Source organism: Myotis lucifugus, unplaced genomic scaffold (genome assembly GCF_000147115.1).
Source record: "Myotis lucifugus unplaced genomic scaffold, Myoluc2.0 scaffold_0, whole genome shotgun sequence".
Taxonomy (NCBI): Eukaryota; Metazoa; Chordata; class Mammalia; order Chiroptera; family Vespertilionidae; genus Myotis; species Myotis lucifugus.
In genome coordinates this window covers 62,770,334-62,796,883 of record NW_005871048.1, presented here as the reverse complement: position 1 = coordinate 62,796,883, position 26,550 = coordinate 62,770,334, and the positions used below count along the sequence as shown (strand labels likewise).

At 46.4% G+C, this 26,550-nt stretch overlaps 1 protein-coding gene across 1 annotated transcript in view; it reads left to right on the top strand.

Annotated features, from left to right (window-relative positions):
• Nucleotides 1-26,550, top strand: part of TRIO (trio Rho guanine nucleotide exchange factor) — a 198,986-nt gene that overhangs the window by 92,836 nt on the left and 79,600 nt on the right. Inside the window, 12 exon segments of the mRNA XM_023752278.1 lie at nucleotides 2,102-2,296; nucleotides 2,391-2,506; nucleotides 3,257-3,323; nucleotides 3,976-4,085; nucleotides 5,917-5,986; nucleotides 6,565-6,654; nucleotides 9,812-9,904; nucleotides 12,109-12,220; nucleotides 13,874-14,064; nucleotides 16,034-16,135; nucleotides 19,466-19,608; nucleotides 20,152-20,251. Coding sequence (XP_023608046.1) covers nucleotides 2,102-2,296; nucleotides 2,391-2,506; nucleotides 3,257-3,323; nucleotides 3,976-4,085; nucleotides 5,917-5,986; nucleotides 6,565-6,654; nucleotides 9,812-9,904; nucleotides 12,109-12,220; nucleotides 13,874-14,064; nucleotides 16,034-16,135; nucleotides 19,466-19,608; nucleotides 20,152-20,251 — 1,389 coding nt within the window.

Genomic DNA, 26,550 nt, shown 5'->3' with positions numbered 1-26,550 from the left:
TTTTCAATAAACAGCTTATGAATTCACAATATTGATTTTTTTCACAGAGATAATTAATTTTCTTGAATTTCCTTTTTCTTTTTCTTTTTTCTTCTTTTTCTTTTTTTTTTGTTAATCCTCACGGGAGGATATTTTTTTCATTGATTTTTTTTTTTTTTGGTGGGGGGAGAAAAAGGGAGGAGGGAGGGGCAGAGAGAGAGAGAGAGAAACATTGATGTGAGAGAGACATATCGATTGGTTGCCTCCCACATGTGCCCCGATCTAGGCTGGGGATGGAACTCGCAACCCAGGTATATGTCCTTGACTGGAAATTGAACCTGAGACCCTTCAGTCCACAGGCTGACGCACTAACCACTGAGAACACTGGCCAGGGCTTACTTTCATATATTTTTGAAGTATATGTATTCATGCTGTTAAGAGTAGCTACCATGCCCATTAAGTTATAGGCATATACATACTTGCATAAGGAACCTAATATTTTTCTTAGTAAATATTGTGTGACTGTCCACTATGTGCCAGACACAGGGAGGTGCTGGAGATATTAACAAGCAGAACAAACACCCTGGCCCATGGCGGTTACCTTCTAACAGAAGAGACAGACAGCAGTGTCATCAGTACATTGCATCCTGCGAGAAGGTGCTGCAGGCCGTCAGAAGCAGCAGAGCAGCGGGGAGGGTGGCTGGGCAGGGCGGGATGTGGAGAAGGTGGTCTTGGGTGGAGCAAGGACTTGCAGGAGCCACGAGGACATCTAGGACAGTGGTCGGCAAACTCATTAGTCAACAGAGCCAAATATCAACAGTACAACGATTGAAATTTCTTTTGAGAGCCAAATTTTTTAAACTTAAGCTATATAGCTAGATACATTGTTATTAACTTAATTAGGGTACTCCTAAGGCTTAGGAAGAGCCACACTCAAGGGGCCAAAGAGCCGCATGTGGCTCGCAAGGAGGCTAGCACTGCAGGCAGCACGGCACCTGTGCAGAGAACCAAAGGCAGAGCCCGCCTGGGGCGGGGTGCTGAGTGTCAGCCGCACCAGGTTGCGGGTTCGGGAGCAGTCTGAGCACCTTAGCGCTGACTGGGCAGTTGCCTGGTGGCTTCTGGCTCAGAACTTCTATTGGACAGACCAGGATAATCTATCTGGGTTCTGAACTCTGACCTTTCTTTCGGGGATTTAAAAAATCAATCTCCTAAACATTGGTCATAAAGGTTTTCCAGTTAAAGCTTATCACAGCTGAAGAGTCACTGTACGCGTTGGCATTGCCCGTGGGAACATTGAAGGAAGCCCCTTGTGAGAATAAGTGAAATGGATGTGACTAAAGATCGGTTGGAAAGTTGGGGTTGAGTGAAGTTACTGCTATTATATAGAACCAATGTTGGATGGTTATCCTTAACTTTACATCAAGTCAGAAACATAATGGTTAACCTAATAAAAGATCTTTCCTAGGCCCGTATACCAGGAAATGACTTTTTTAAAGGGAGTTCTAAAACAGGGAACAAAGTCTGAAATCCCCCTGTAGAGAAGGCCAGTCCCTGACGTGGCTTTTCCTCCCTGTCTCCCGCAAGGGAAACCAACATGAACGTGTGAGGCCCGTGTCTCCTCCGCAGGGATCTTGCGAGCGTCTGCCATGCGAGCTCCTGGCCCAGATGCACAGGAAGCCCGTCTCGGGGGGCTGCCGCCCTCGGGGAGCTTTTGCTCCGACGGGTGCAGAGTAAACATGCGTAAAGCAGGGAAGGTCTTCATGCCCAACACACACGCATTCAAGGACAGTCAGAATTCAGAGGGCATCCCGAGGGAACGCGTGCTTATGCATTTACAGATTTCTGCTGAGCATCCAGCAGATGAAGACATTGACAGAAAGTCTAGATTGTTTTTATCCACGGGTTTCATAACGCCATTCATTGCTGAAGAGCTGAGGATAGGTAGCTCGTCTAGGACCAGGGAGACGAATTGAATGGACCTGGGGTGTTCGTCTGACCTTCTATCACCAGCACTTTGTTCCCTGTTCAGAGCTGAGCTGTAGGCAGGTTGCCCCAGTTGCTGGTTTCTGCAGGTGGGTTCATTTGCCTCCCAATACTTTCCTGTTGTGTGTGTTTCTTGCAGCAAACCAAAGAGAGGGTGAAGCTGTTGATCCAGCTGGCTGACGGCTTTTGTGAAAAGGGCCATGCCCACGCGGCAGAGATAAAGAAATGTGTCACTGCCGTGGATAAGCGGTACAGAGACTTCTCTCTGCGGATGGAGAAGTACAGGACCTCTTTGGAGAAAGCCCTGGGGATTTCTTCAGATTCCAACAAATCGGTAAATGGCTCTGTGCAAACGGAACCAGTCAGGGTGCTCTGCGTGTCCTGCGTGCGCTTCAGGCCGCCGAACTCATCGCTGTCTTATTCCACAGAGTAAGAGTCTTCAGCTGGACATCATCCCAGCCAGCATCCCGGGGTCGGAGGTGAAGCTGCGCGACGCTGCGCACGAGCTTAACGAGGAGAAACGGAAGTCCGCCCGCAGGAAAGAGTAAGCCGGACTTTCAGAACCTGCCAGATCCCTTGAAAAAGGGAAGAGAATGTCACTGGGACAAACAGGCATCTGTGGGTGCTTTCAGGTTAAATGGCGTGACATCTGCTTGGTCGGAATATGCTTAGTTTTTGCAGCTCAGACTCCACGGCGTGCACTGTCCCCTCATCACCTGCCCCGGCAGCAGTGTCTCATTACCTGTCCCTGCACTTCCGTCTCGTAGGGGCTGGCACATCGAGTTAGTGTCATTTGTCCTCAGTGGACCGGGATGGGAATACTAAGGAGAAGTGACTAACAAGGGGGCGGGGGGTGTTTAAACGTTAGTGAACGGTACTGGATACTAATAAGACAAAAGATCGCTCTGAGTCCGTGATTCTCAGTCCGGGCAGTTTGTGCTCTGGGGGACATTGGCAGCGTGTGGAGGCATTTTTGGTTGTGGCATCTGGTGGGTGGAGACCAGGGAGGCTGCTGAACATCTACAAGGCACGGCACCCAGCAAAGCATTATCCGCCCCGAGTGTCAAGTGCTGAGCTGAGAAACCCTGATCTCTGGGAAGCTCGACAGAATTTGTCCCAAATTGTTTCTTCCTTCGACTTGGTGGCTAGATACTCTCATTCTATCTATTCTCGATTGAATTCTCCAAAATACATGACTAATGATTTCTGAACCACTTTATTATTCCATAAACCATAGAAGTGGGTAGTGTGTCCAGGCTGTGCACTAACTGTTTGCTGTCTTCCTGTGTTTCAGGTTCATAATGGCTGAGCTAATTCAAACTGAAAAGGCTTATGTCAGGGACCTCCGGGAGTGTATGGATGTAAGTAAGTTTTTTTTGCTTGTTTACTTAGATTGTGTATAATCTTGCATTTATTCTTACCTATTAGCAATTCTTAAAATAATCACACTTTTTAGAGCCTCCGCCTGCGGACTGAAGGGTCTCAGATTTAATTCCGGTCAAGGGCTCTGAGATTTAAAGTGTCGTAGGCAGCCAGTGTCACGTTGCACCTCTGTGACGTTCTGGCTGCATTTCTGCTCATTATGGGCTGATGCAGCGTTAACCCTCTCGCTCGGTGTGTCACATGGCGGCCGGGCCACTGGGCCCTTTGTATAGAATTCACAGCAGCTGCAGAGAGATGCACCTACTGATGATGATTGGCAACTAATACTCAGTAGTTCTATGAATATTTGTTGCACCTTGTGGAGTAGCTTAATTCCAAAATTCAAACCTCGGAATAAGTTTAGAGTAAAAAAGTATAGGAAGTGTTCTCAAGTACTATAGCAACTGAGGGGTTTTGTGTGTGTATGTTGTTGTTGTTTTTCCAGTTTTTCGTGCTTTCCTAAAAGATTCTATTCTTAAGACATATTTTCGGGTATACATGAACTTGGGTCCAATCTTACAGAGGTCAGAAATAACGGTGTCTTGAAAGTTTGGTGTCAGTTTTTGTCTAATCCCTGTTCCCTCCCGCCAGACCTACCTGTGGGAAATGACCAGCGGAGTGGAGGAGATCCCGCCCGGCATCGTGAACAAGGAGCTCATCATCTTCGGGAACATGCAGGAGATCTACGAGTTCCATAACAAGTGAGTGCGCTGTCTGGGGAGCCACAGCCGGTTGCCCTGGAGAGCCGGGGGCTGTGCTGACCGTCCCTGATGGGCAGTCAAGGTTTCCCACGGCAGCAAGTACAGGTTTCAGCGAAATTTGAATGAAACCTGCCAGGCTTTCTTCAGCAGGACTGACATTCTAAACACAATTTTAATACAGGCTCAACTCTATATTTGTGCTCACTTTTGGTAGAAATGAGGTTCGGAAAACTGTGAAAACTGTTTTCGTGAAACCCTAACTCCTCTCGAGCTGTGTCATTGGCTGCTGCATAAGTTACTTCTTAGGGTTAAAGAAAGAAGAGGTTTCCAATTACAGGCGATGTTCAGTCTTTTTATTTATTTATTTATTTTTTAACCCTCACTCGAGGATATTTTTCCATTGGTTTTTAGAGAGACTGGAAGGGAGGGGGAGAGACAGAGAGAGGGGGACATTGATTAGTAGAGGTAGAGGCACATGCCCTTGACCAGAATCAAATCTGAGACCCTTCAGTCGGCAGGTGGAGGCTCTAACCACTGAGCAAAACTGGCTAGGGCAATGTTCGGTCTTTTTGGATAAGAAGGAAGTGGGAATGGAGGACGGAACAGATGTGCAGTCTGTCCAGAATGAGATGTACTTTCCACTGCTCAGAGGAGGGCACAGGTTCATTTCTAAGAAATTTTTTAAAAGCAGTAGAAGCTCACCCAGCTGGTGTGGTTCATGGTTGAGCATCGACCTATGAACCAGGAGGTCACGGTTCGATTCCCAGTTGGGGCACATGCCCGGGTTGCAGGCTCGCCAGTGTGGGGCATGCAGGAGGCAGCGGGTCAGTGATTCTCTCTCATCATTGATGTTTCTCTCTCTCTCCCTCTCCCTTCCTCTCTGAAATTAATAAAAATATATATATTTTTAAAAGTAGCAGAAGCTCTTGTAGGAGAAGTCTGTGTGGCCAGTAGTCTATGGAAAAACAATGTGGGGCCAGAACTCCTGGGGCCTTCCTCATTCCTCTGCCCTGCCCCAACAAAGGACACTAACATCTAAGGGGGTTCTTTTTCTTTTTTTAAAAAAAATTTTAAATTGATTTTTAGAGAGAGCGGGAGAGGGGGAGAGAGAGAAACTATGATGTAAGAAGCTCACCCAGCCGGTGTGGTTCATGGTTGAGCATCAACCTATGAACCAGGAGGTCACAGTTCGATTCCCAGTTGGGGCACATGCCCGGGTTGCAGGCTCGCCAGTGTGGGGCATGCAGGAGGCAGCTGGTCAGTGATTCTCTCTCATCATTGATGTTTCTCTCTCCCTTTCCCTTCCTCTCTGAAATTAATAAAAATATATTTATTAAAAAAGTAGAGAAACATCAATTGGCTGCCTCCTGTACGGCCCCTACTAGGGATGGAGCCCACAACCTGGGCATGTACCCTGACCAGGAGTCGAACTGGCGACCTCCTGGTGAATGGGTCGATGAACAACCATTGAGCCACACGGGCCAGGGTAAAGGGGTTCTTCTAATTGAATATTTCCATCCCTACATTATGCCTCTAACTACTAAACAGCACTTTCCCGAAAGTGAGCCGCTAGGTTAAAGTTTCTATTAGAAAGTGTTTAAATGCTAAACCAGTGAGCTGAATGTCACAGTAACTGACCCTAGTTAAGAGCTGCACATTCTGCTAAATCTCAAAATCTAGAGGGCACCGATTTTTCACTGCATTTGATTAAAATGATGAAACTCAGGCATTGCCTGAGGTCACGGTATGCTTGGTCTAATTTCTGGCATATTTCACTACTGAAATGTTTTAAAACATCATCATAGTAGGATAACGTTTTCATTCTTTGCAGCATATTCCTGAAGGAGCTGGAAAAATACGAGCAGTTGCCGGAGGACGTGGGGCATTGCTTTGTTACTTGGGTAATGAAACCTCAGCTTCTTGTTCACAGTTACTAGGTGGCTTTGAAGGGAGTTAGGAGGAACGCTGTCCATTTCTTTTCTGTCACCGTACTCTCCTGAATCTGCAGACAGAGAAATGGGCTTTCTCTCAGAATTACATTCCCCAGCTAGTTACTGATGCAGAATGAGCTTATTATTAGCAGTAACAGTGATTTAAAAGAGACCATTTAGTGTGCCAGACCTCTGCGTGGCCCCGGGGATTCCCAGCTATGAGTGCCCAGCCCTGCTGGGTGGGGGTGGGGATCTCCCCGTCCAGAGGGGCAGACACGTGACCTGTGATCGTGCCATCTAAGCGCACTGCCCGGTGTCCACACGCCATTGTGGGGGAAGAGAGCACGTGCCCAACCCCAGCGTGCTGGGTCAGGGGAGGCTGCTGGAGGTGTGTTTCTCATTTTAGTAGATTTATTTATAACATAGGGTTTCTTTAATTTGGGCCTTAAATAGCCTTTGTCCACACAGCTTCTTTTCTATATAAAAGTTGATCATATTTGGACTTACTGCCATTCGAAAGTGATGTTCTCATGCTTTTTTGTTTATAGGCAGACAAGTTTCAGATGTACGTCACTTACTGCAAAAATAAGCCTGATTCCACTCAGCTGATCTTAGAGCACGCAGGGTCCTACTTTGATGTAAGTCATGGGTTACTGAGGAAACAGGTTTCCTAAGTTATTTCATAACTTTCACCTGATGGATGGGACAATATTTGCATTTTTATCTATCACATATATGGTGGGATAGACTTATATTTTCTTCTGTTTTAAAATGCTCCTTCTCAAGCTATATATCTGTACGAAATTCAGGCTTTAATATGCGTATGTGTGTGTATGTCATTACTATCTTTATATAATCATAGATGTTTACATGTACAGAAGATGTAAACTATTAAATTAATCTTTTTCCCTCTTAAAAAAAAAGTAACTTTGAATCTTTTTTAATCATTTCTTTTTCCCATTTTAATTTCATGTTGTTATTTTCCAAAAGTGGCCTACCAGTAAAATTTTACAAATAGCACTGTAACCACAAGGCTCATTAGGAGTTTTATTAATTATATTCTCATTGGTGTAAACATAGATGTAGCTCATCCTTTTTAAAAAATATATTGCAGGGTGACCATTTAGTACAAAAGGGAAAGCAGTCTCATGCTGTAACATGCAGAATGCTTTTTGGGTTTGTAGGACGCAGTCATATGTGTGCCATATAAATTCTGATCGAAAGATGGGGTGCTTTTGAAGGCATGTATGCTTGTGGGTGGCCAGGTGTGACCATCTGCCCTTCTCTGCAAGTCTGGGGACTGAACACATTCAGCTTCTCTCTTTGAGAGAAGCCCTGGCTGCAGATGACCCTGTGTCCGTGCCATTCTCCTGGCCAGCAGCTGCACCTCCCTGCCTTTGTAAATAAGCCTGCTCCCAGCCCAGATGCTTTTCTTCTCAGTCTTTCATAGGCCCTATCAGTGCTCGGCAAATTGCGGCTCGGCAAACCGCGGCTCGCAAGCCACATGCGGCTCTTTGGTCCCTTGAGTGTGGCTCTTCCTAAACCAGTGATGGCGAACCTATGACATGCGTGTCAGAGGTGACACGCGAACTCATTTTTTTGGTTGATTTTTCTTTGTTAAATGGCATTTAAATATATAAAATAAGTATCAAAAATATAAATCTTTGTTTTACTATGGTTGCAAATATCAAAAAATTTCTATATGTGACACGGCACCAGAGTTAAGTTAGGGTTTTTCAAAATGCTGACACGCCGAGCTCAAAAGGGTTCGCCATCACTGTCCTAAGCCTTAGGAGTACCCTAATTAAGTTAAAAACAATGTACCTACCTATATAGTTTAAGTTTAAAAAATTTGGCTCTCAAAAGAAATTTCAATCGTTGTACTGTTGATATTTGGCTCTGTTGACTAATGAGTTTGCCGACCACAGCCCTAGGTCATTGCCGCTAGGAGAAACCCCACATGCGGAGTTAGAATTATATAAGGCTCAAGCATTGAGAGCATGTGGCACGATGAATGTTTGGAATCATAAGGTCATTAGAAAAACAACGCTTGGCCCTAAAAACCTTCAAGAGAACAGGAAATCATGTTTGTCTGACAGAGATCTCACAGGTTACTTGCCCGTCGTTTTCCTCGTACAGCTGCGCATCTGTCAGGGCTCAGTTAGCTCGCGGTGGCGGCAGAGGTGCTGGGCAGAGTGGATATCCACAGAGGGCGTCCCCCTCCGCAGAGAGGGGTGCAAACAGCAAGGACTTTATTGCATGGAAACGGCTGAAATGCACAGGAAGAATCAGTCGTGGCATCAGATATGCCACTGACCAGGGAGCTGGGTCCTGCTTTCCCCCCAACTCTCTGCCCCCTCCCATCCAAAATTTATAAGTAAAGAAACTTTAGAAAAAGGAATACTTTTACTTCAGCAGGATTAAATCTTGTGAGGTATTATGGAAGACCACTGTGATCTTGTAACCATGTTTGAATCGTATAATACGATGACAGGTAATAAGGATGCCAACAGAAATTGGAGATGCATTTCTGAAAATGTTATTAGAACCAGGAGTGTTAAATACTACTGAGCATTCCCAACGCATTGTGGTGCGTTCTGCTCAGGTGTGCGGAGGGCTAAGCCCCGATACATGGCAGCATGGATTGACCTCCAAAGCCTGGGCTGGAAGAAGCTGGATATAGAGACACATGCTGCCTGATTCCTTTTATTGAACCTCCAGGACATGCAAAATCAATCTGTGGTGATAGGAATCGGAACAGGGTTGCCTCTGGTGGGGGGGGCACGGGTGGGGGAGCAGAGTGGAAGGGGCGAGAGGACTTCGTGATGGGGAATGTTCCGTATCTTGGTGTGGGAGTTGCTTATAAGTAGGTTAACATTGGTCAGAACTCACTCACCTGCCCTTAAGATTTTGAGTTTTACTGTATGTGAAAGAAATCCTTTAGATGCGCGAACGTGTGTATCATCGTTACATCCTGAATCCCACGTTTTTAAACCATGGCAAATTGAAAAGAAACCTTGGAAACTACATTTATGATCTGGAAGCCAGAGGAGGAGTTGTCAGTTTTTAATTTAATCTGCTAGATGCCTGAGGAGCAAGTCATTTGGTGATTCGTGCGGTCGGCACTTCTCAGGGCTCCTCTGGCCTGCTATCCCAATGACAAACAGATGGGGGGCACAGCGATGTGGTGGCTTTTACGTCCATTTTGCAGCGTGGCCTTCCGGGTGACAGCCGTTCTTGATAAATTCTGAGAACGCTGAGAACTGAGAAAAGGCAGCCACAGCAGATTGGGGTGGGAATTCTGGGCTAAAGCAGCTGAGTCGTGAGCACGAATAGGGGAGCAGAATTCCTTGACGGTGTGTAGCCTTGTTAGTGGGGGAGAAGGAAGCGTCTGTGGGGAGGGCTGTGGTCGGTGACTCGGGCACACGTGGCCGAAGCTTCAGGAGCTGGTGGGAGGGAGGGAGGGTGGTCGGTCCCTGACTCAGGTGTGACGGCTCCGAGGGCGCCCGTGCCGGCCCCTGGGGACAGCGCTGGGGGTCGTTGACTTTGCCTGTTTGATCTGAGAGCCAGCGAGGCAGAGTCAACGCCGCCATCTTCAGGGTTCCAAGTGATGACACATTTACTACTTGTAGGTTGACTATATTAGAAGAATAATCAGTGATTTCTGCTTTACATTTACAAAATAATGTGTGTATATTCATTGTGGGGATACAGAAATGTAAACTGAGTCGGTGCTGTCTAACTTGCCCAGTGGTGTTTGTATTTACTTATTTATATAACTTTTCTTTAATTCAGGAGATCCAGCAGCGTCACGGGTTAGCCAATTCCATCTCCTCCTACCTTATTAAACCAGTGCAGCGCATAACCAAGTACCAGCTCCTTTTAAAAGTACGTATGACGCATCCTCAGCCTGCAAAGTGTATGATTGGTACATTGCTATTGTGACATTTTTCTTTATCTGTAAAGTTCCCTGAATTTTAAAAATGACACCTAGCATGTTTTGTTTTAATTCATTGCCATTTATTTCCCTGACCAATCTCTTAGTGCAGCAGGTAAATAAGATTTTATGCCTCAGTTATGCCCCTAAACGTCACTGACCAACCCTCATCAGTAACACAGAATGAGAAAGGAAAGAGAAATTGTCAGTCCTGGAAATCTATACCATGGCTCCTAGTATGGCTGCTGACTACGGACCAGGCACTGTGCTGTTCGCTTTGCATAGATGAAGCCAACCTCACACAGTGCTGTCTGCAGGTGGGGCCTGGCCGGGCCCCCAGTCCTCACTGGTCCCCACCACCTGGGGGTGGTTCTGCACTCAGGCCAGGCTGGTGCCCAGGTTCCCCTAAACCCAGAAGCACTACCCTCTGGTCTCGTCATGTGTCGCACACAAATGTATACAGTTTGTTCGTACAAATCACAAGTATTTGAGTCACACTGACCTGCTTTTTCTTGGTTACGAATGATTATAACTAAAGTCACACTTGTAAAAATCTAATAACTATTAGTCTTGGCAATTGGATGGTAAAGAAAACTTAGAATTTGTGGTAAGAATGTCTAAGAGTGCATTCTATGTGTAATTGACACATGTTTTCTTGACTACAAGAAAAATAATCTACAGCCTCCATCTAATGGTGTTTACCCTGCCATTTCATTGGCTGGTGAATGTTAGTAATTAAACATTAGAATGTACCAGTCATTCATCCCAGGAACAGTATCTTATGAACCTGTGTCCCCAGTTCAGTCCTAGCACAATAATAGGAGGCGATAATGACATTCAGAAAGGGAGTTATGAATACCTGAAACTCTTCTGTACTCTCTTTATTGGTAAGAAAAAATGGAGAAATAGTTAGGAAGTGGCTGCCTTCCTTGTGGTTCCCTTCTGGAACTTTCTGTCGGAGCAGCTCCTTTGCCCCTCGGCATCAGGATCTCCCTGAGGGACTGACTGTCCTGTCCCTGCAGAGACTTGTGGGCTGAAACTGCACAGTGGAAGCCGGGAGGCTAAGCTGTTTATCTTAACATTTGCTCTTCGCTTCCTAATTCCGCAAAGGCGGTCACCTCTGGCGCCCTCAGGATTGAAGGACTTTGTTTTAGCCCGTGGCTCTCTACAGACCGTTCCTCAGTGACCTCATGTCTGGTCACTCACTGGCTGGGGCTGGAACTCATAACCCTCCCTGATTCTGCGGAGGGTCCTTCTGGAGAAGAGGAGTAAGTGGTGTTGATCCCCAGCCAGGAGCTCCTGCCAGTGCAGCTGGCCTCCGTGCGTGGAAGCCCTCTTTGCCATGCTGCTCAGAATCATAGGTAAACGCCATCTGGTCGTGAGTGAAGGTGCTTGTCCGTAGCTCAGTTGCTCCAGACCTTTGGGTGTGAGGCCAGAGCTGACCTCACTGTCATGTCCCTCTGTTGAGTACTGGGACCCAGAGCGCTGTTGCTGTGGCACTGCCTGACCAGTAGTCATTAGTGTACAGGTGAGGTGTCTTGGAGCCCAGAGGAGTCAGAATTTGCTGTCCTTGCTATCATTCATCAATATGGTGACCCTGAGATCCGCGACGTAATCACTCCCAGGGAGTGTGATGCAATCATGGGAGCTTCTAAACATCCTGCAGGCAGAGGGTGTTGCGCCATCGGTGTTCCTACAGCGTCACTGCTCCTGCCGCATGCTGTGCAGTTCCAGGTTCGATGGCCCTGCGTTCATGGCACCAGAGGCCAGAGTCATGCTGGGCCCTGTGGAAGCTCAGTGGTACTGGCTGGAGCCTGGCATGACCTTCAGCCACACCAGTAGCTGACTGCTCTGCTCTCCTAATTAAATATTTTTGTCATTTTTGGGGCTTGGTAGTTGACATGTACACCAATTTTATCTTAACTTGTGACTCCCCCTGGTTTCTCTGATGTGAAGAAATGTCCTGATTGAACAGGACAGACCTGTCTGTCCATTGGACACAAAGACAGTAATTTGTTTCCTGTGAGACTATATGCCCAGGAGACTACAGTCTGGTTTTTTTATCTTAAAAATCAAAGCTCTTTCATTTCTGCAAAGATCTTGGTGGTAGAGCATGTCGCAGTCTTCGCTAGTTCATGGTCTTGGTCTTCTGCAGGAGCTCCTCACGTGCTGTGAGGAAGGCAAAGGGGAGATCAAAGACGGCCTGGAGGTGATGCTCAGCGTGCCCAAGCGAGCCAACGACGCCATGCACCTCAGCATGCTGGAAGGTACCAGGCGCCCCACACCTGTGTGTGCTTCCTGCTGACGTCTATGAATGGATTTCCCTTTCCCTGAAAACCTTGGCTTCATGCCTCTGTGTTTACTTAGGAGTAAGAGTCTAGATGTGAATATCTTCTTTTTTAAAGAATTGGTTTCATTGCTTCCCTTAAAGATCACGTGAAATGCTTCCACCTAACCACCTGTCCCTGTCCCATTACTGGGAATGGCCTCTCCCCACTCTGAGCTTCGTGTCGCTGGCCTTCACCTGCCTGGTCTCTGTTAGGTGATGGGTTCGGATAGATCAGTCCCCTAAGATGAGAAAATCCTTAAAGGGGCTTGTTGCTTCCCCATCTCTGCATCCATTGCATCACTTGCCTGAGCCTGGAACACGTAGCGAGTACCACACAACTGCTTATGCAGGTGAATGTGGTATATAACATGGTAGAGAATCAGATAAATACACTTTAAAATGTTGCCATTATAATTTCTGTGAATGCTTCTGTTTAAGAAGGCGATTCTGTGTTCCAGAGCTTAACTCTTACTCTCAGGTTACACACATTGACAAGAAGCGCTGCTGGCCTGCGTGTGTCATTATTGCTGGTAGCACTGAGCAGTACACTAGTTAGGTCAGAGTGCTGCTCTTGATCACAGAGACCAACAATCAAGGCCAAGCGGCATGGCTTTCTCTTTCTCTGGTGTAAAATGCGGAGCTGGCGTGGCAGCCCTTCCTGACGCCAAGGACTCGGGCTCTGCTCCTGCTCGTTTCTCTCCACGCCTCGGATGTTGCCTGGCTGGCTCAGCTCAGGATGTGTCTCGAGACTGTGTTAACCTTGCATCGGGCAGGAAGTGGGGGGTGGGGTGGGGCAGGGAGCAGCTAGATGTCATACATGTGACTCTCCCCCTGCGGCCTGTAGGTGCGGGTCTCCCCGAGCTGCAGAGGATGCTGGGAAATGGAGTGCTCATTTGAGCGGCATGGAGGGGGCTTCTGCTATTAGGGAAGAGGGGGGAAGTGGAAGTTGGGAGACAATTAGCAGTCCCCACCTGCCCCAGGAATCTTAGAGTCCAGGCAACGGGTCCCTTCCATGAAGAGATGAGCATTCATTAGTGAAAGCCAGCCAGTGGCCAGAGCATGACTGATACGCATGAAGAAGTTTGCATGCGGAGGGAAAACTCCAGAGAGATGAGTACCCAGAAGGAAGGCTAGACAGGGCCTTGTGGAAAGGCCGGACTGCTGAGGAATGTCCTGGAAGGGTGTTCTAGGCCCAGGAAGCAGAATGTCAGGGAATCATTCTGGGCGGAGGAGGTCTGTATGAGGAGTGTCGGGAGTGCAGGTGACGAGGCATGGCATTCTCAGCTGGTGAGAATGCCACCCTAAGGAGCTAGAACATAAGGAATAAAGCCAAGTGGAATCCCTGCTTTAAAAACAACAACAAACAAACAAACAAACAAACAAACAAAAAAAACACGAAAAATGTATTAAAGTCTTGTTTCAGGAAGAATTAGCCTTTCTTGGATGGGCCAGTGCTGGGGAGGCAGGAGTCAGGGGCCCAAATGGAAACGCTAATCTGAGATTTAATTGATGGGCATTTTACAAATGTTTAATAATCATAATGCTGTCCTTTTTATTTTAAATTGATTGTGCCTCCTTTTTTATGTTGTAGGGTTTGATGAAAATATCGAGTCTCAGGGAGAACTCATCCTGCAGGAATCCTTCCAAGTGTGGGACCCAAAAACCTTAATTCGAAAGGGTCGAGAACGGCATCTCTTCCTTTTTGAAATGTCCTTAGTATTTAGTAAAGAAGTGAAAGATTCCAGTGGGAGAAGCAAGTACCTTTATAAAAGCAAATTGTTTGTAAGTATTGGCATTCGTAATTTTAAGTTTAAAGGTAACACAATTGCAACATTTTTGTAGGTAGAGAAAAATTACTCTTTGTTGCCTTCAGGTTATCCTAAAATGTGGAAAGTCCAAAATTGTCATGATTTCATCTTCAGTGAAATTCTTTGACAGCTATGAGTCCACTAGAGGGCGCTCCTGAGTTTGAGTTTTCTTAGACTTGGGAGACTTGCTTTTTCTAAATTCCGTCGACTCTAGCTACAGGATAAGAACACACTTTGTAAGTGAATTTAAATCATTTGCCTTTCGTGTGCCTTAACTAGTTTTATAAATGCACAAAATGATTATATCTCACTATGATTTTGTGCAGTTCTCATATCATTGTAATTAATTTTTCATTCACCAACATTGGAACATACTTATGCAGCCTTACAGGGTGGCTCACTGTGGGATCTTAATGACAAAATTTGATATATTTTCATTAAAAATAAATTTAAAATAAATAAATATATGGGTTTTACAATAGCAAAATATGATTATTGGAGAAAAATATATGTAAGCAAAAATCGTTTTAAAGACCCACAATCCCACCTATTTAGAGACTGCTGCCCTTGAGTGCTTGGCAGATACAGTGATGCATTTGAATTCTTACTTGTCATTGTACTTCCTGGCAAGAGAAACACACCTGGTGCCTTTTTTCCATTCGGAGCACATCCAACCAGTCTCTCTATAAAATCACATGTCAACTCAGAAAAGTCTCAGGCACATGTCGTCCCCAGGGTCCACTATATTTCCTTCTTCCCTTAGTAGCAATATCTCAGAGGACTGTCATCAAAAAATTGCTGGGCAGGCTCAGGCAGTGGGAGGATTGGGCAAAACTAAGGAAAAATCACCATCAGAGAAGAATAGAAAATGCACTAGAATTTGGTTTATTTATACAAGGTATGGCAGATTGCTTATAAATATTGATAGATATTTGGAATTTGGATAATTCGTATTTTATTCGTTACATGTTTTTATGGTATCCATATGTTAATCAAATTCCCAAAGTAATAAAATACTACCAAGTGTAGAGAGCATCTGAATAATAATCTGGAATTTGCAAGTTCAAGCTAATGGTTTTCATACCCTTTCCTTTGGCTGACATCCTGTTTGAGATTGTCTTTTGGATCACAGCCACCTTACATCATTTTAGATCATATTCTAACTGGAAAGAAAAAATGCAGCATTGCTGGCTAGTAATCTCACTAGCTGGCTCTAATCTAGCCTCAGAGACCAAGCTGGTCTGTTTTAGAAGCTGATACATCTTCACTTAATTTATCTTTTAAAAGTTGAGGTTTCCTCAGAGGCCCCTCTGCGCTATGAATCGCTCTGGGTTATGAATCACTTCCTTCGCTGGAGGCGGAAGAATGAGTTAGGGGGGAACATGATGTGGTGGGGTTGAAGGTGTTGACCTTCATCTGCACTCTTCCGTGTTCCGCATATTACACCTACATATATTACAGAGAGCAATTTTGTCCTTAGCTCTTAAAATTATTGGTGAAATACTAAAAGTTGATGCGATTGATAAACACATTGGAAAATAACTGAGCTGTTAAAACACCATTTGCCCTCCATGAAGGTACTTCATTCATGGGGAAAATGGGAGTGACAGCTCTTTCACAACCAGAACAAATGCATTTTGTTATTTATAAGGTTGAAATGAGTCAACTCTTGATCTTCCAGATAATAAGGTTTCAGATACTTTGCTTTTTTCCCTCTGGACTTGCTTGTGGACTTGCATCAGAATCTCCAGTAATGGTGCTCACAGGATATGAAAAGATGAAACCGGTCGTTTGTAGCCTAAGAACAAAATTTCCTTATTTTCACTAAAGTGAGGGCTAAGGATTACTTATTAAAGTTAACAAACTACGTTGTTATAACCTAGCATGACCACATGGTCTCTGAATTGTACTCTCATCTAATTATATCATTGTCTTTTACGCAGACCTCAGAGTTGGGTGTCACAGAACATGTTGAAGGAGATCCCTGCAAATTTGCACTGTGGGTCGGGAGGACGCCAACTTCAGATAATAAAATTGTCCTTAAGGTACGTCCATGGGAAGCTTGGGGATATGCTCTGTGACATGTTTATTATTGTAGCAATGAATGCTTTATTTTTTCCTATGGTTGAAACTGTTGGTTTTCATATCACTTTATGTGTTACTTTTATGTTCTGTTGGGATTAGTGATTACCACAAGAACAGTAGAATAAATTCAGTTTGGTATTCCAGGGATGAAATAACGTGAGCTAAACTTTTGCTTGCTTACTCAAATCAAATGGAGCAAGTCTTCAAACTTTTCCCGTACTTCCAGTCTTGAAAAGAATTGTTCATCCCTGAGAGATGCAGGAAGTTCAGGTCCAGGAGGACAGGGAGATGGGCCCACAGCTTCCATGCACACTTGGCCTGTGGTTAGAGGAAAGGGGGCACCTGGTGGAGTGTGACGGCCTTGGACAGTTTCCAGGCTGAGCATGCCAGCCGTCTCCATGGGGTCCTGGGCTCTTTGGCTTTCTAGTTTGGGGGCAGAGAAAAGGGGGGATAGTGATCAGCTACATGGGTTTTATGTCATGTTTTGATTTAAAGTGTTTAAAAGACACTAAGGGTACTTTGAGGTATCTAGTCTTTGGGGGAAGAAAGTATCTTTGAATATTTGATTTGAACTCTGTCTTGAATACGCTACCCTCTCCTAAGAATGGCAAAGGGCTCTAAGGGTGTCTTAATGTACTTCCCTCCTTCTGTGTTTGAGAAAATACAGATGGAACTGTCTGTTTGAGCTGTCTGGAAAGACCATAATTGACTTAAGGATGTTCTGGGGAAGATGTAGACAACGATTTGTAGATATTGGGAGACGAGCCAAAAGCTTAATGGGCCTCTGGTGTGTGAACTTGCATGTCAGCGATTTTGCCTTGCATTCCTTTGAATCTCTATGGTATTTCCAGCAACCCCAGGTTATTCAGCAGCGTGTCACTCTTACAGAGCCGCTGGCTGTTACACCATTGCGTTTTAAGGTGTTTACTCACATAGAAATGAGGAATTGTTTTGCAATGAATGTGTGATTACCAACCCAGTGTGTTCTTGTTAGTACTGGCAGAAAGCCCTCTAAAACATAAATTGCACTGTTAGCTAAATATTAGATAACTGAACTTTTCTAAGGCATAAAATTTTAAAGTATCCTCAAGACGTTAAAACTTCCAACTTATATTAAGTGTTTATCCAGATTAGCTGCAGTGAACATATGCCAAAGGGTGTATCTAAGAAATAGTGCCAGATATTTTAGCCAGTTATGGATTACTTTCATTTGGGACATAATAAAATACTCATGATGCAGTTGAACAAAAGACTTCCTGTGGGCTTTACCAGATGACAGTTTTCTAGGGAGTTTTGAGTAATATTTTTCTGACTTCCAAGAAGAGACTAAACGAAATGATGTTCTCATTAATTTTAGAGATTGCTTTGTGGTGATGACACTGGTGTGAATGGTGATGACAGTGGATATCGAGGTGGTGGCAATGGAGATGGTGATGGTGGTGATGGTGGTGGTGGTGGTGGTGGTGGTGGTGGAGACGGTGATGGTATAAATGGTGGTGGAGATGGTAGCGTTGATGGTGGCGGTGGTGGTGGTGATGGTAGTGAAGATGGTGGCAGCGGTAGTAGAGATGGTGAGGTGGTGGTGGTAGTGGTGGAGATGGTGGTGGTGGTGGTGGAGGAGATGGTGGTGGTGGCAGCGGTGGAGATGGTGATGGTATAAATGGTAGTAGAGATGAGTGTGAGTGATGTGATGGTTGAGAAAATGTTTTGGTGGTGGTGGTAGTGGAATGTGGTGGTGATGGAGGTGGTCACCATCATAGTTGTCATGGCAATGATGCTGATGGCCTGGTAGTTGTAAAACAAAATGTGGTCTTTTTTTTTTTTTTTTTTTTTACTTTTATAGTCTGCAAGGGAGAATTCTATTTCTAAATCCTTCCTTAAATGGATTGAGACTACTAGGAGGATTAGCCTCTATAAATGTAATGATAAATTCGCTTTATATCATGAGAATTTTCTTTATTTCTGAACCATAGTAACAGTTTTCCTGATTTGTCTCCAAACTTGGCCAGATGTTCTTCCTCAGATACTTCTCTTTGTGTAGCTCTGAACATTTGTACCAGGCATTTAAATTCCAGAAGGTCTGTGTGTTCACGTTTTCCACCCTGAGACGCTTATTTCATGCACAAACTCCCCTGCTCCCTAATCACGCTGCTCCGACCCCAAAGTCGGCGTGACTGCTCTCCTGGCATCAGATTCCGGAATGGGAGCAAGAGGCCCCTTTTATCCTTTATTTGTTCATTACTGTCCCTCAATAACTTTAAAGCCATATCCTCCAGTTAAAGCATTTTATTTAGAGAATTCTCAATTTTAATTTCCTTTCCCACCATGGGCTTTGGCTTTCTAGTTTCAAAACAAGGCCCACCATGAGGACATGGTGGGTTCCCCTCCCTTTGTGATCTCATCTACAATCCCACTGACGATTGTTTTAATCATTTACAGGGAATCATGTTTATATCATAGGAGGTTGATGTTTTCCATAAGGAAATTAAAACTGTTACTAAGGCCCAGGACGTGTAAAAGGGAGAACAAAGCGCCCCCTTTGAGGCACAGTGAGAGAAAAAATCTGGGCGAAGTCACGCCATGTGTGTTCACGCAACAAATGCTTGCTGAGGGCCTACCCCGTGCCATGTCCAGAGAACCTTTCTCCACGGGTATAATAAAGTCCAGGTCAATCCACACGTGGAACTGGCAGTAGGATACACTCGTTTATTTAGCGGTTTATTCCCATTTACAGCTAGGGGCCGGTGAGTGTAGAGCTGGGGCAGGCTCTGTCCTGTGCGCTGGGAACTGCAGCCTCACCTGCTGGCGGTGGGACCGGCTCTTCTCTGTGTCCACGCCACAGTCCCTCGTTTCACACGAGGGTAAGGGAGCCCGAGGACACTCGTGCTTGTGGAAATGTGGCGGCTGCAGCTGCTGTCCGATGAGTCCTGTGACGGGCAGCATGACCTGAGGTTCAGGGTCCATGGACACTTTGCCAGCCACTGACCACTCCTCTTGACCTGAGTTGCCTCAGAGCAGCTTTGGTTTGGGCTGGCTGTGTTTTCATGTCTTCCCGGGCCAGGGAATGATCAGTGATTAGAATATCCATTGATGTGGAAAAACGTAAGTGCTATAAAATAAAAATGGTTTTGATTTAAAAACGTTCAAAACTAGGGTCATTTATTTGGTGGCATATTAAACATAGGATGGGCTGCTTTCCTGCTGGAAAGTGATGTTTAAAATGGGAAGCTCCAGCGATGCAAGGCCTGCGTGGTTGGGGCAGGATCTGACGGGTTCTCGCACCGGTTCAGGCTTCCAGCATCGAGAACAAGCAGGACTGGATAAAGCACATCCGGGAGGTGATCCAGGAGAGGACCATCCACCTGAAAGGCGCCCTGAAGGAGCCCATTCACATCCCCAAGACAGCCCCGGCCGCGAGGCACAAGGGCAGGCGGTGAGTGTGCATGGGAGGTTTGGCTAAGCTTGTTTATTTAATAGGGAAGGAACAAGGCAGTGTTAACGTAATATTTTTCAAAAATCGTTTTTCTCAGACATTTGGAGGAATATGGTTTTTAAACATAGTTTATTCTTAGCAATGAAATTGCTTCGTCAAGACAAGACCCTGCTTCCACTTAAAGTGCAGGGGCTGTGTGCGAATCTCCGGCCATTTTGCCTTTCCCACCCAGTGGTGAGTCCATCCGGGCACGTGTGCAAATCTACACGTTTCTGGAAATAATCATGTCAACTCTATTTTTTATTATGTGAATTAAATGGAATGATCTATGTTAGATACTTAGCCCAATGCCTGCAGAAAGCCTGTGCTTAGCACAGAGGTATCAAATCCACGTTAACACAGGGGAGGTAGCAGCAGTCACGAAGACTGACTTACACCCCTTGAAACGCAGCCATTCTTTCTCCAATGACCGGTGGACGAGCCTGACCAGTCTAGAACACAAAGCCAGCAGAGTCAGGAATTTAAAATGTCCTGTGTCTCCAGGGACGGAGAGGATCTGGACAGCCAAGGCGACGGCAGCAGCCAGCCCGACACAATCTCGATCGCCTCCCGGACGTCGCAGAACACACTGGACAGCGATAAGGTACGCTGCAGCCAGCCTGCACTGGGACGCGAGTGCAGCCGGTCTGGTCTGACGGGAAGTAGCCTCGTTCTGTCTGTAAGTGACAGTTGTCATCAACATTTTCAAACAGCTGCTCTGTGCTGAGAACGGTGCCAGCACCGGTACCAGGGCGGAGCCTGGGGGCTTCAGGGTTAGAAGACGTTTACCCTGAGGATTCAAACAAACCACTTGCCCTTCCCAATGCTGTGCCTGTTCTATCAGGTGTCCCCGGCAGTGTGTTTAGCTTTTTCATTTTATATTAAGCAGAAGAACCTGTTATTTTAAAACAATATGACACAGAGCCCTGGTGCATAAAAGTGGAGCTATTCTGGTTGAAGCAGGGACACGACTCCCTCCACTTGGCCCTAAGGCGCCTTCCAGACACAGGAAATGCGCCTGGACTGGGCCCACGCCTGTGCCGACCGCCAGTAAGATAGATCTGATTTGTGTCAGAGTCCACAGCGGTGGCCTGCAGTATCCCAGGATCCTGTCTTGTGGAATCAAAACGCCTGCAGAATAAATTGGCAGGAGAAGCTGGGCTCCTGGGCTTACGCGATGCCCAGGTGTCCTCGGAAAGCCCGTGGGGGACATTCATCTCGACCACGTCTGTTCCAACTGGGATGAGCACCTGCCTGCTCTTTCCTAGACATGAACGAGATTTTAAAACAAAAATTATTTGACAGAGAATAGGGGTTCAGAATTCCTGGGTTCTCTCTGCCTGGTGCGAGCTGTGCTTCCTCATGTGAGACCTTTGTCTGGGTCGTGAGATGCAGGAGCTCTTGGTAACACGCTTCCAGGGCCCGCTCACGCGCAGGAAGGAAGTGCCCTGACTTCACTCCATTTGGGAGTGGTTGGCGGCAGAGAGGGAGTCCCACAGCGGCTTATTTCAGGTGGCTTCCTTACAGTCCCAGACCTTGGTTTTTTCTCACTAAGTTTTACGGAAGAATTCATGGTATTTAAATGTCATTTCCAAGACACAAGTAAGTATATTCTAAAATACAACTTTTCTACAATGATTTCATTTTCAAAATGCTTCTAGTTTGAGTAATTAGTTGTTTCTTTTTCTTCTTTTTGAGTTCTCTTAATAGTAAGTCCTGGAACTTCAAATGCTTAGAATATGAGGACTGAAGCATAAAAACAATGTCTCGTTTTATTTTGCTCCGAGCTCAGTGTATGAGAATTCAGCAAATATTGCTTGCCAGTAGTAATAATGAGGAATAAGATAAATTACGTGTTCAGGCTTGTAGTGCTTAATGGCATCTCTCCCTGCAGCCCCACCCCAGAGCCGCTGAGTTAAGAAAATGAAGTTTGAGCCTGGAATCATTTCATTAGAGTAATTCTGATTATTTTCTTTTTTAAAAGATAGTAATTGAAGTGATTGAGTAATTTAAGTACTCTGTTTACATAAGAATTGTAGTAATAATTCTTAATAGTTATGGGAGCTAATAGATGCTCAGGTTGAGGGCAAAGGCTCCTTCATTCAGACTGTCTCACAGCCTTGCCTTGGTGAGAATCACCCCTCCAGTGCTAGGCCCATCCAGCCCCAAATTCACCTTCTTACCACATATATTCTCATGAATCTGGCTTGGGTTTATCAGAAGTGAGTTTAAAGTTGTTTTTTAAGTTTTTTGGATGACATTGCCAAAGAGATAAATACATGCAAAAAGTTCTGCCTTTTGGAAGGTGTGTTAAGACTTTTCTGGAGGTTGGTCCAAGAAGAAAGGCTGACTTAGTCTCTTCATGGGGTTTATGTGTAAACTAGAGGCCCAATGCACGAAAATTTGTGCAAGAGTAGGCCTTCCTTCCCCGGCTACTGGCACCAGCTTCCCTCCGGGACCCGGGACCCCGGCTTCCCTTCTCCAGCCGCCAGCAGGCACCCATGACCTAGGCTGCTTCCCTCCACCGGCCGCCAAGCAGGTACCCAGGACCGGAGCTGGCTTCCCTCGGGCTGCCCGCAGGCACCTGGGACCTGGGCTGGCTTCCCTCTGCCCCGGCTTCGTCAGGAAGGATGTCTGGAATGATGTCCGGTCTAATTAGCATACTACCTTTTTATTATTATAGATGGGTGTGGTGGGAGTCTGGAAATGCTCCCTGGATGTAGTAAGGGCTCCCGAGGTGGCTTCCCACCATAGAGAACTCGAGTGCTAGCATCCCAGTACATTCCTGGTCCCCGGAGGCATGGCCAACAAGTCCACAGGAGGGTACACACAGAAATAAGGCTCTATCCTGGAGTTAGGAATCGCATTACTAGCTCTGCTTCGGATCTGTTATGGCTTAATAGGCTTATGTGAACTTGGAACCGAGCCTGCACAACTCCAGTAGAAAAAGCAGGCATCATCCTAAGGGCTGATGCCACTAACAGCAAATTCTATTTGTAACCAATGGAAGAGGAAGAATAAATCACTACGAGAAAAGTGTAGGTTTGCAGAAATTGATCATTCTACCTGGATTAGAATTTTTAAAGAACTGCCTATTAAATATTTTAGGTAATTCACCAGTTTCTGTTTTTCTCATCTAATGTGCTTTCTCTGAACTTCATTGTGTAGCTCTGTGACCCTGACAGGCCCACTTCTGTGAAGGCAGCCACGCCCCCCGCCCTGGCCCCGGGGAGGCTGTGACAAAGCCTGTCACTCAGCAGCACCCAGCTAAACACTCCCCTGATTCCTACCCATCCTGAAGGAATGCCACTCAGGACTGAGGTGTTGTAAGTGGGCGTGGCACTAGTTCCTAATACCCCTCACGAGACCACAGGTCCTTCATGGGCTCGAAAGTGTGAGAAAGGATGAAAGGGCTTCCCCAGATGGTAGAATTGCAGCGGGTTCCTTCTTCAGTTCTTGGATCTGCACGTGGGACTCGCATAAACAGCATGTGAGGCTTAAAGTCAGACTTTGGGGTTTGGAGAGGACACACCACGAGGCCTGAGAAAGAGAAGAGCGTGTTCCCTCCACACGCCCTCTTTTGTATCCTCTGCTGGGGGGCTTTCTTGCCGCCGTCCCCCTCTTACACCTCTCTGGCAGAGCATTTCGGGTCAGCAGATGATTCAGGAGAAAACATTCTGAAAAGTAGGAAACTGCTTTCTTTCCTGAGTCATTTTGCAAAATGCGCAGTTTCCCTGAACTTGGCTGCACCAGAACCCCACCCCCCCTCCCTCCAGGGCAGTAACTTTTCATATGTCTCGAGGTCCTTTCCACCATCCATTTTTCAAGTTTAAACAGCCTCTGAGGACCCGGGTAGACAGCTCCGACAAGGGAAATTACTTAACCATATTCTGTCTCTGACTTAATTTATCATGTCTGTTGTGAGTTAGTTGTTATCATGGAATTTGGTTCCATTTCAGAAACTGGGTGGGGGGATGTTTTTGACTCAGGCTCTTGGAGAATTCGTAAGTAAACGTTACCTGCCAGGGCTGTGTAATCCTCCGATGGGGCGCAGGAGGCTTTGGGAGGAGTCTGTTAAAGGGGGGCGCCCGGAGACACCCTCTTCCCAGGGAGCGCTGTCAGAATCGCTGAGTGGGCTGCTCAGAGATACAAACCACATTCCCTCCTCTGGAAACACCAGTTTTAAAAGATGCCATCTCTTTGTCCCACAGTGAGTTTGGCACCGATGCTTGCCCATATTCATAGTACTTATGCTGATAAAAATGATCTTATGAAAATATAATTTCGGTTCCAAAGAAATCAAGTGCCTGCCAGACCCTTATCTCATTGGTCCCGAGCGTGTCCCGAGAGGTAGGGAGGAGCGTGCTGAGCCAGCCTGGGCGGTGAGGAAGTGGCAGAGGCCAGCTGACCCGCCGGCCACCCAGCACTAGAGCGCTAACGCCAGAAACGGAATGTGGGTTTAATTACCCGTCGGTATCAAGACCTCTTTATTTCACACTGGAGCCGAATATGAAGGAACTATTTTTTAGTATAAAAAGCAGCATTTTAAAACTTTTTAGAAAACATGGACACAAACACAGGCTGCTATAGAACAGAGCATCTTGGGGTCAAGACGAAAATAAATCAAGATGAGGTATGTATGGGGAGCTGCCCGAGTCGGCAGGGGCCAGGGGTGAGCTCTGCTGGACCTGAGGGGGTCTGTTCTCATTGGGTGCCTGAGACATTCAGTGAGCCTGAGACTTGGCATGAACTGCCCGGAGCTGTTATAATAAGAATATGTGAACCCACGTATTGGGAAGTTGTTATAATAAGAATATGTGAACCCACGTATTGGGAAGTATAATGGTTTCAGTCCCTCCTACCACAGCCATCGCACTGTGCTGGGAACCTGAGGTTTCATGTGGCTTAAAAAATCAACCACCGTTCTCTGTGAAGTGACCTTCTACACCACAGGAACTGGGCTGGGTTTACGGAGAGTGCAGTGTTGAGAGAGTGTATAAAGCGGTTAATGCCGGTCCATCTTCGCATGTGGCTGATTCACATGTCTGAGGAAGGAAACCTGTCTTCCGCAGGGACTGCCGCCCTCCGTCACCCAGCCTCCATCCCCGAGCACAGGGCACAGACAGGAGCGCAGGGAGCCCTGGTTCTTTGCTCGGCCCTCTCTCCTCTGGCCGACGGTGCCGGAAGCAAGGGCACCTTTGCCCAGTGGAGGCACTCAACTCACTGCCAGCCTTGCCAGGGTGCCCGATCTCCCAGGGCCCCATGTAGGGTTGCCCCATGCAGACATGAAATTGAGTCATTTAATTCAGAGCCTTTCTACAGGATGACACAGTTTTAATCTCCTCAGGCAGAATACTCCAGATACCATTAGCCGCCTCTGCTCAGAGTGTAACAGGGTACAAGCAAACAGGTCCTACATAACGCCATTTCTTTCAACATCATTCTTTTTTTTTTTAATATTTTTTTTATTGATTTTAGAGAGGAAGGGAGAGGGAGAGGGAGATAGAAACATCAATGATGAGAGAGGATCATTGATCGGCTGCCTCCTGCAAGCCCCTCACTGGGGATGAAGCCCGCAACCCCGGCATGTGCCCTTGACTGGAATCGACAACATCGTTCAGTTATAAGGTTGATGGGATGGCGTAGGAGCCTCGCTCTTGTTTATCACAGTTAGCCTGTGGTAAACATGGTCTCATTGTACCTCGTTTCACTTAAAGTCACAGAGCCTGTCAGCAAGTTAATGAGGCCTTACTGTCCCCCTCAGAGCATTGAACATCCAATAGCTGGTGGCTAAGAACAGGAAGCACTCACCAGCTTGGCCTGGGCTTCTCAGCAGCTGATGGCCTTGGGCAAGTCTCTCCACCTCTCTGTGCCTCGTTTCCTCGTCTGTAAATGGGGATGATGTTACCTCACAGGCTGTGGCCATTAGAAGTGTGTAATGGGTTTAGAATCTCTTCCAGCAAGTACTGGGCACTGAATAATAGCAGTTGCTGTGTCTTCACTTTAAAAATCGCTCCCTCCTCCCTCTCCATGGGCTGTTGGCGTCAGTACTGGCTTTGCCGACTACTGTCCGCACCGGCCTCTCTCCTCTTATTTGGGCCCTCCTGATGGCAGTGGATTCGGAAGCCGGTTTTGTTCGTTAGGAGCTCGAAGCTGTCCTGAGGATAAACTGCTCAGCCTCAGTGCCTGGACTTCCTCATTTTGGTGCCTCAACAACAAAATACTGGCCACGTATTTATTGAAAGGGCAGTCACTGAAAAAGAGATTAAAACTTTAAGCAAATGTTTGATTAAAACATTTTTTAAGCTACTCCTTTGATCCTGCCGAATCAGCTGCATTGTGGCACATGCATGTGAAATGACTTCATACTATTCACAAGGTAGCTACATTCATTCATAAATTCCTGTGGATCACCCCATGTGCCAGCCAGGACAGGTGCTCCAGCCAGAACAGATGATCCAGAACAGGGTAGGTGCTCCAGCCAGGACAGGTGCTCCAGCCAGAACAGATGATCCAGAACAGGGTAGGTGCTCCAGCCAGAACAGGTGCTCCAGCACAGGACAGATGCTCCAGGACAGGACAGGTGCTCCAGCCAGGACAGGTGCTCCAGTACAGGACAGGTGCTCCAGGACAGGACAGGTGCTCCATCCAGGACAGGTGCTCCAGCACAGGACAGGTGCTCCAGCACAGAACAGGTGCTCCAGGACAGGACAGGTGCTCCAGTACAGGACAGGTGCTCCAGCACAGGACAGGTGCTCCAGGACAGGACAGGTGCTCCAGCCAGGACAGGTGCTCCAGTACAGGACAGGTGCTCCAGGACAGGACAGGTGCTCCAGCCAGGACAGGTGCTCCAGCACAGGACAGGTGCTCCAGGACAGGACAGGTGCTCCAGGACAGGACAGG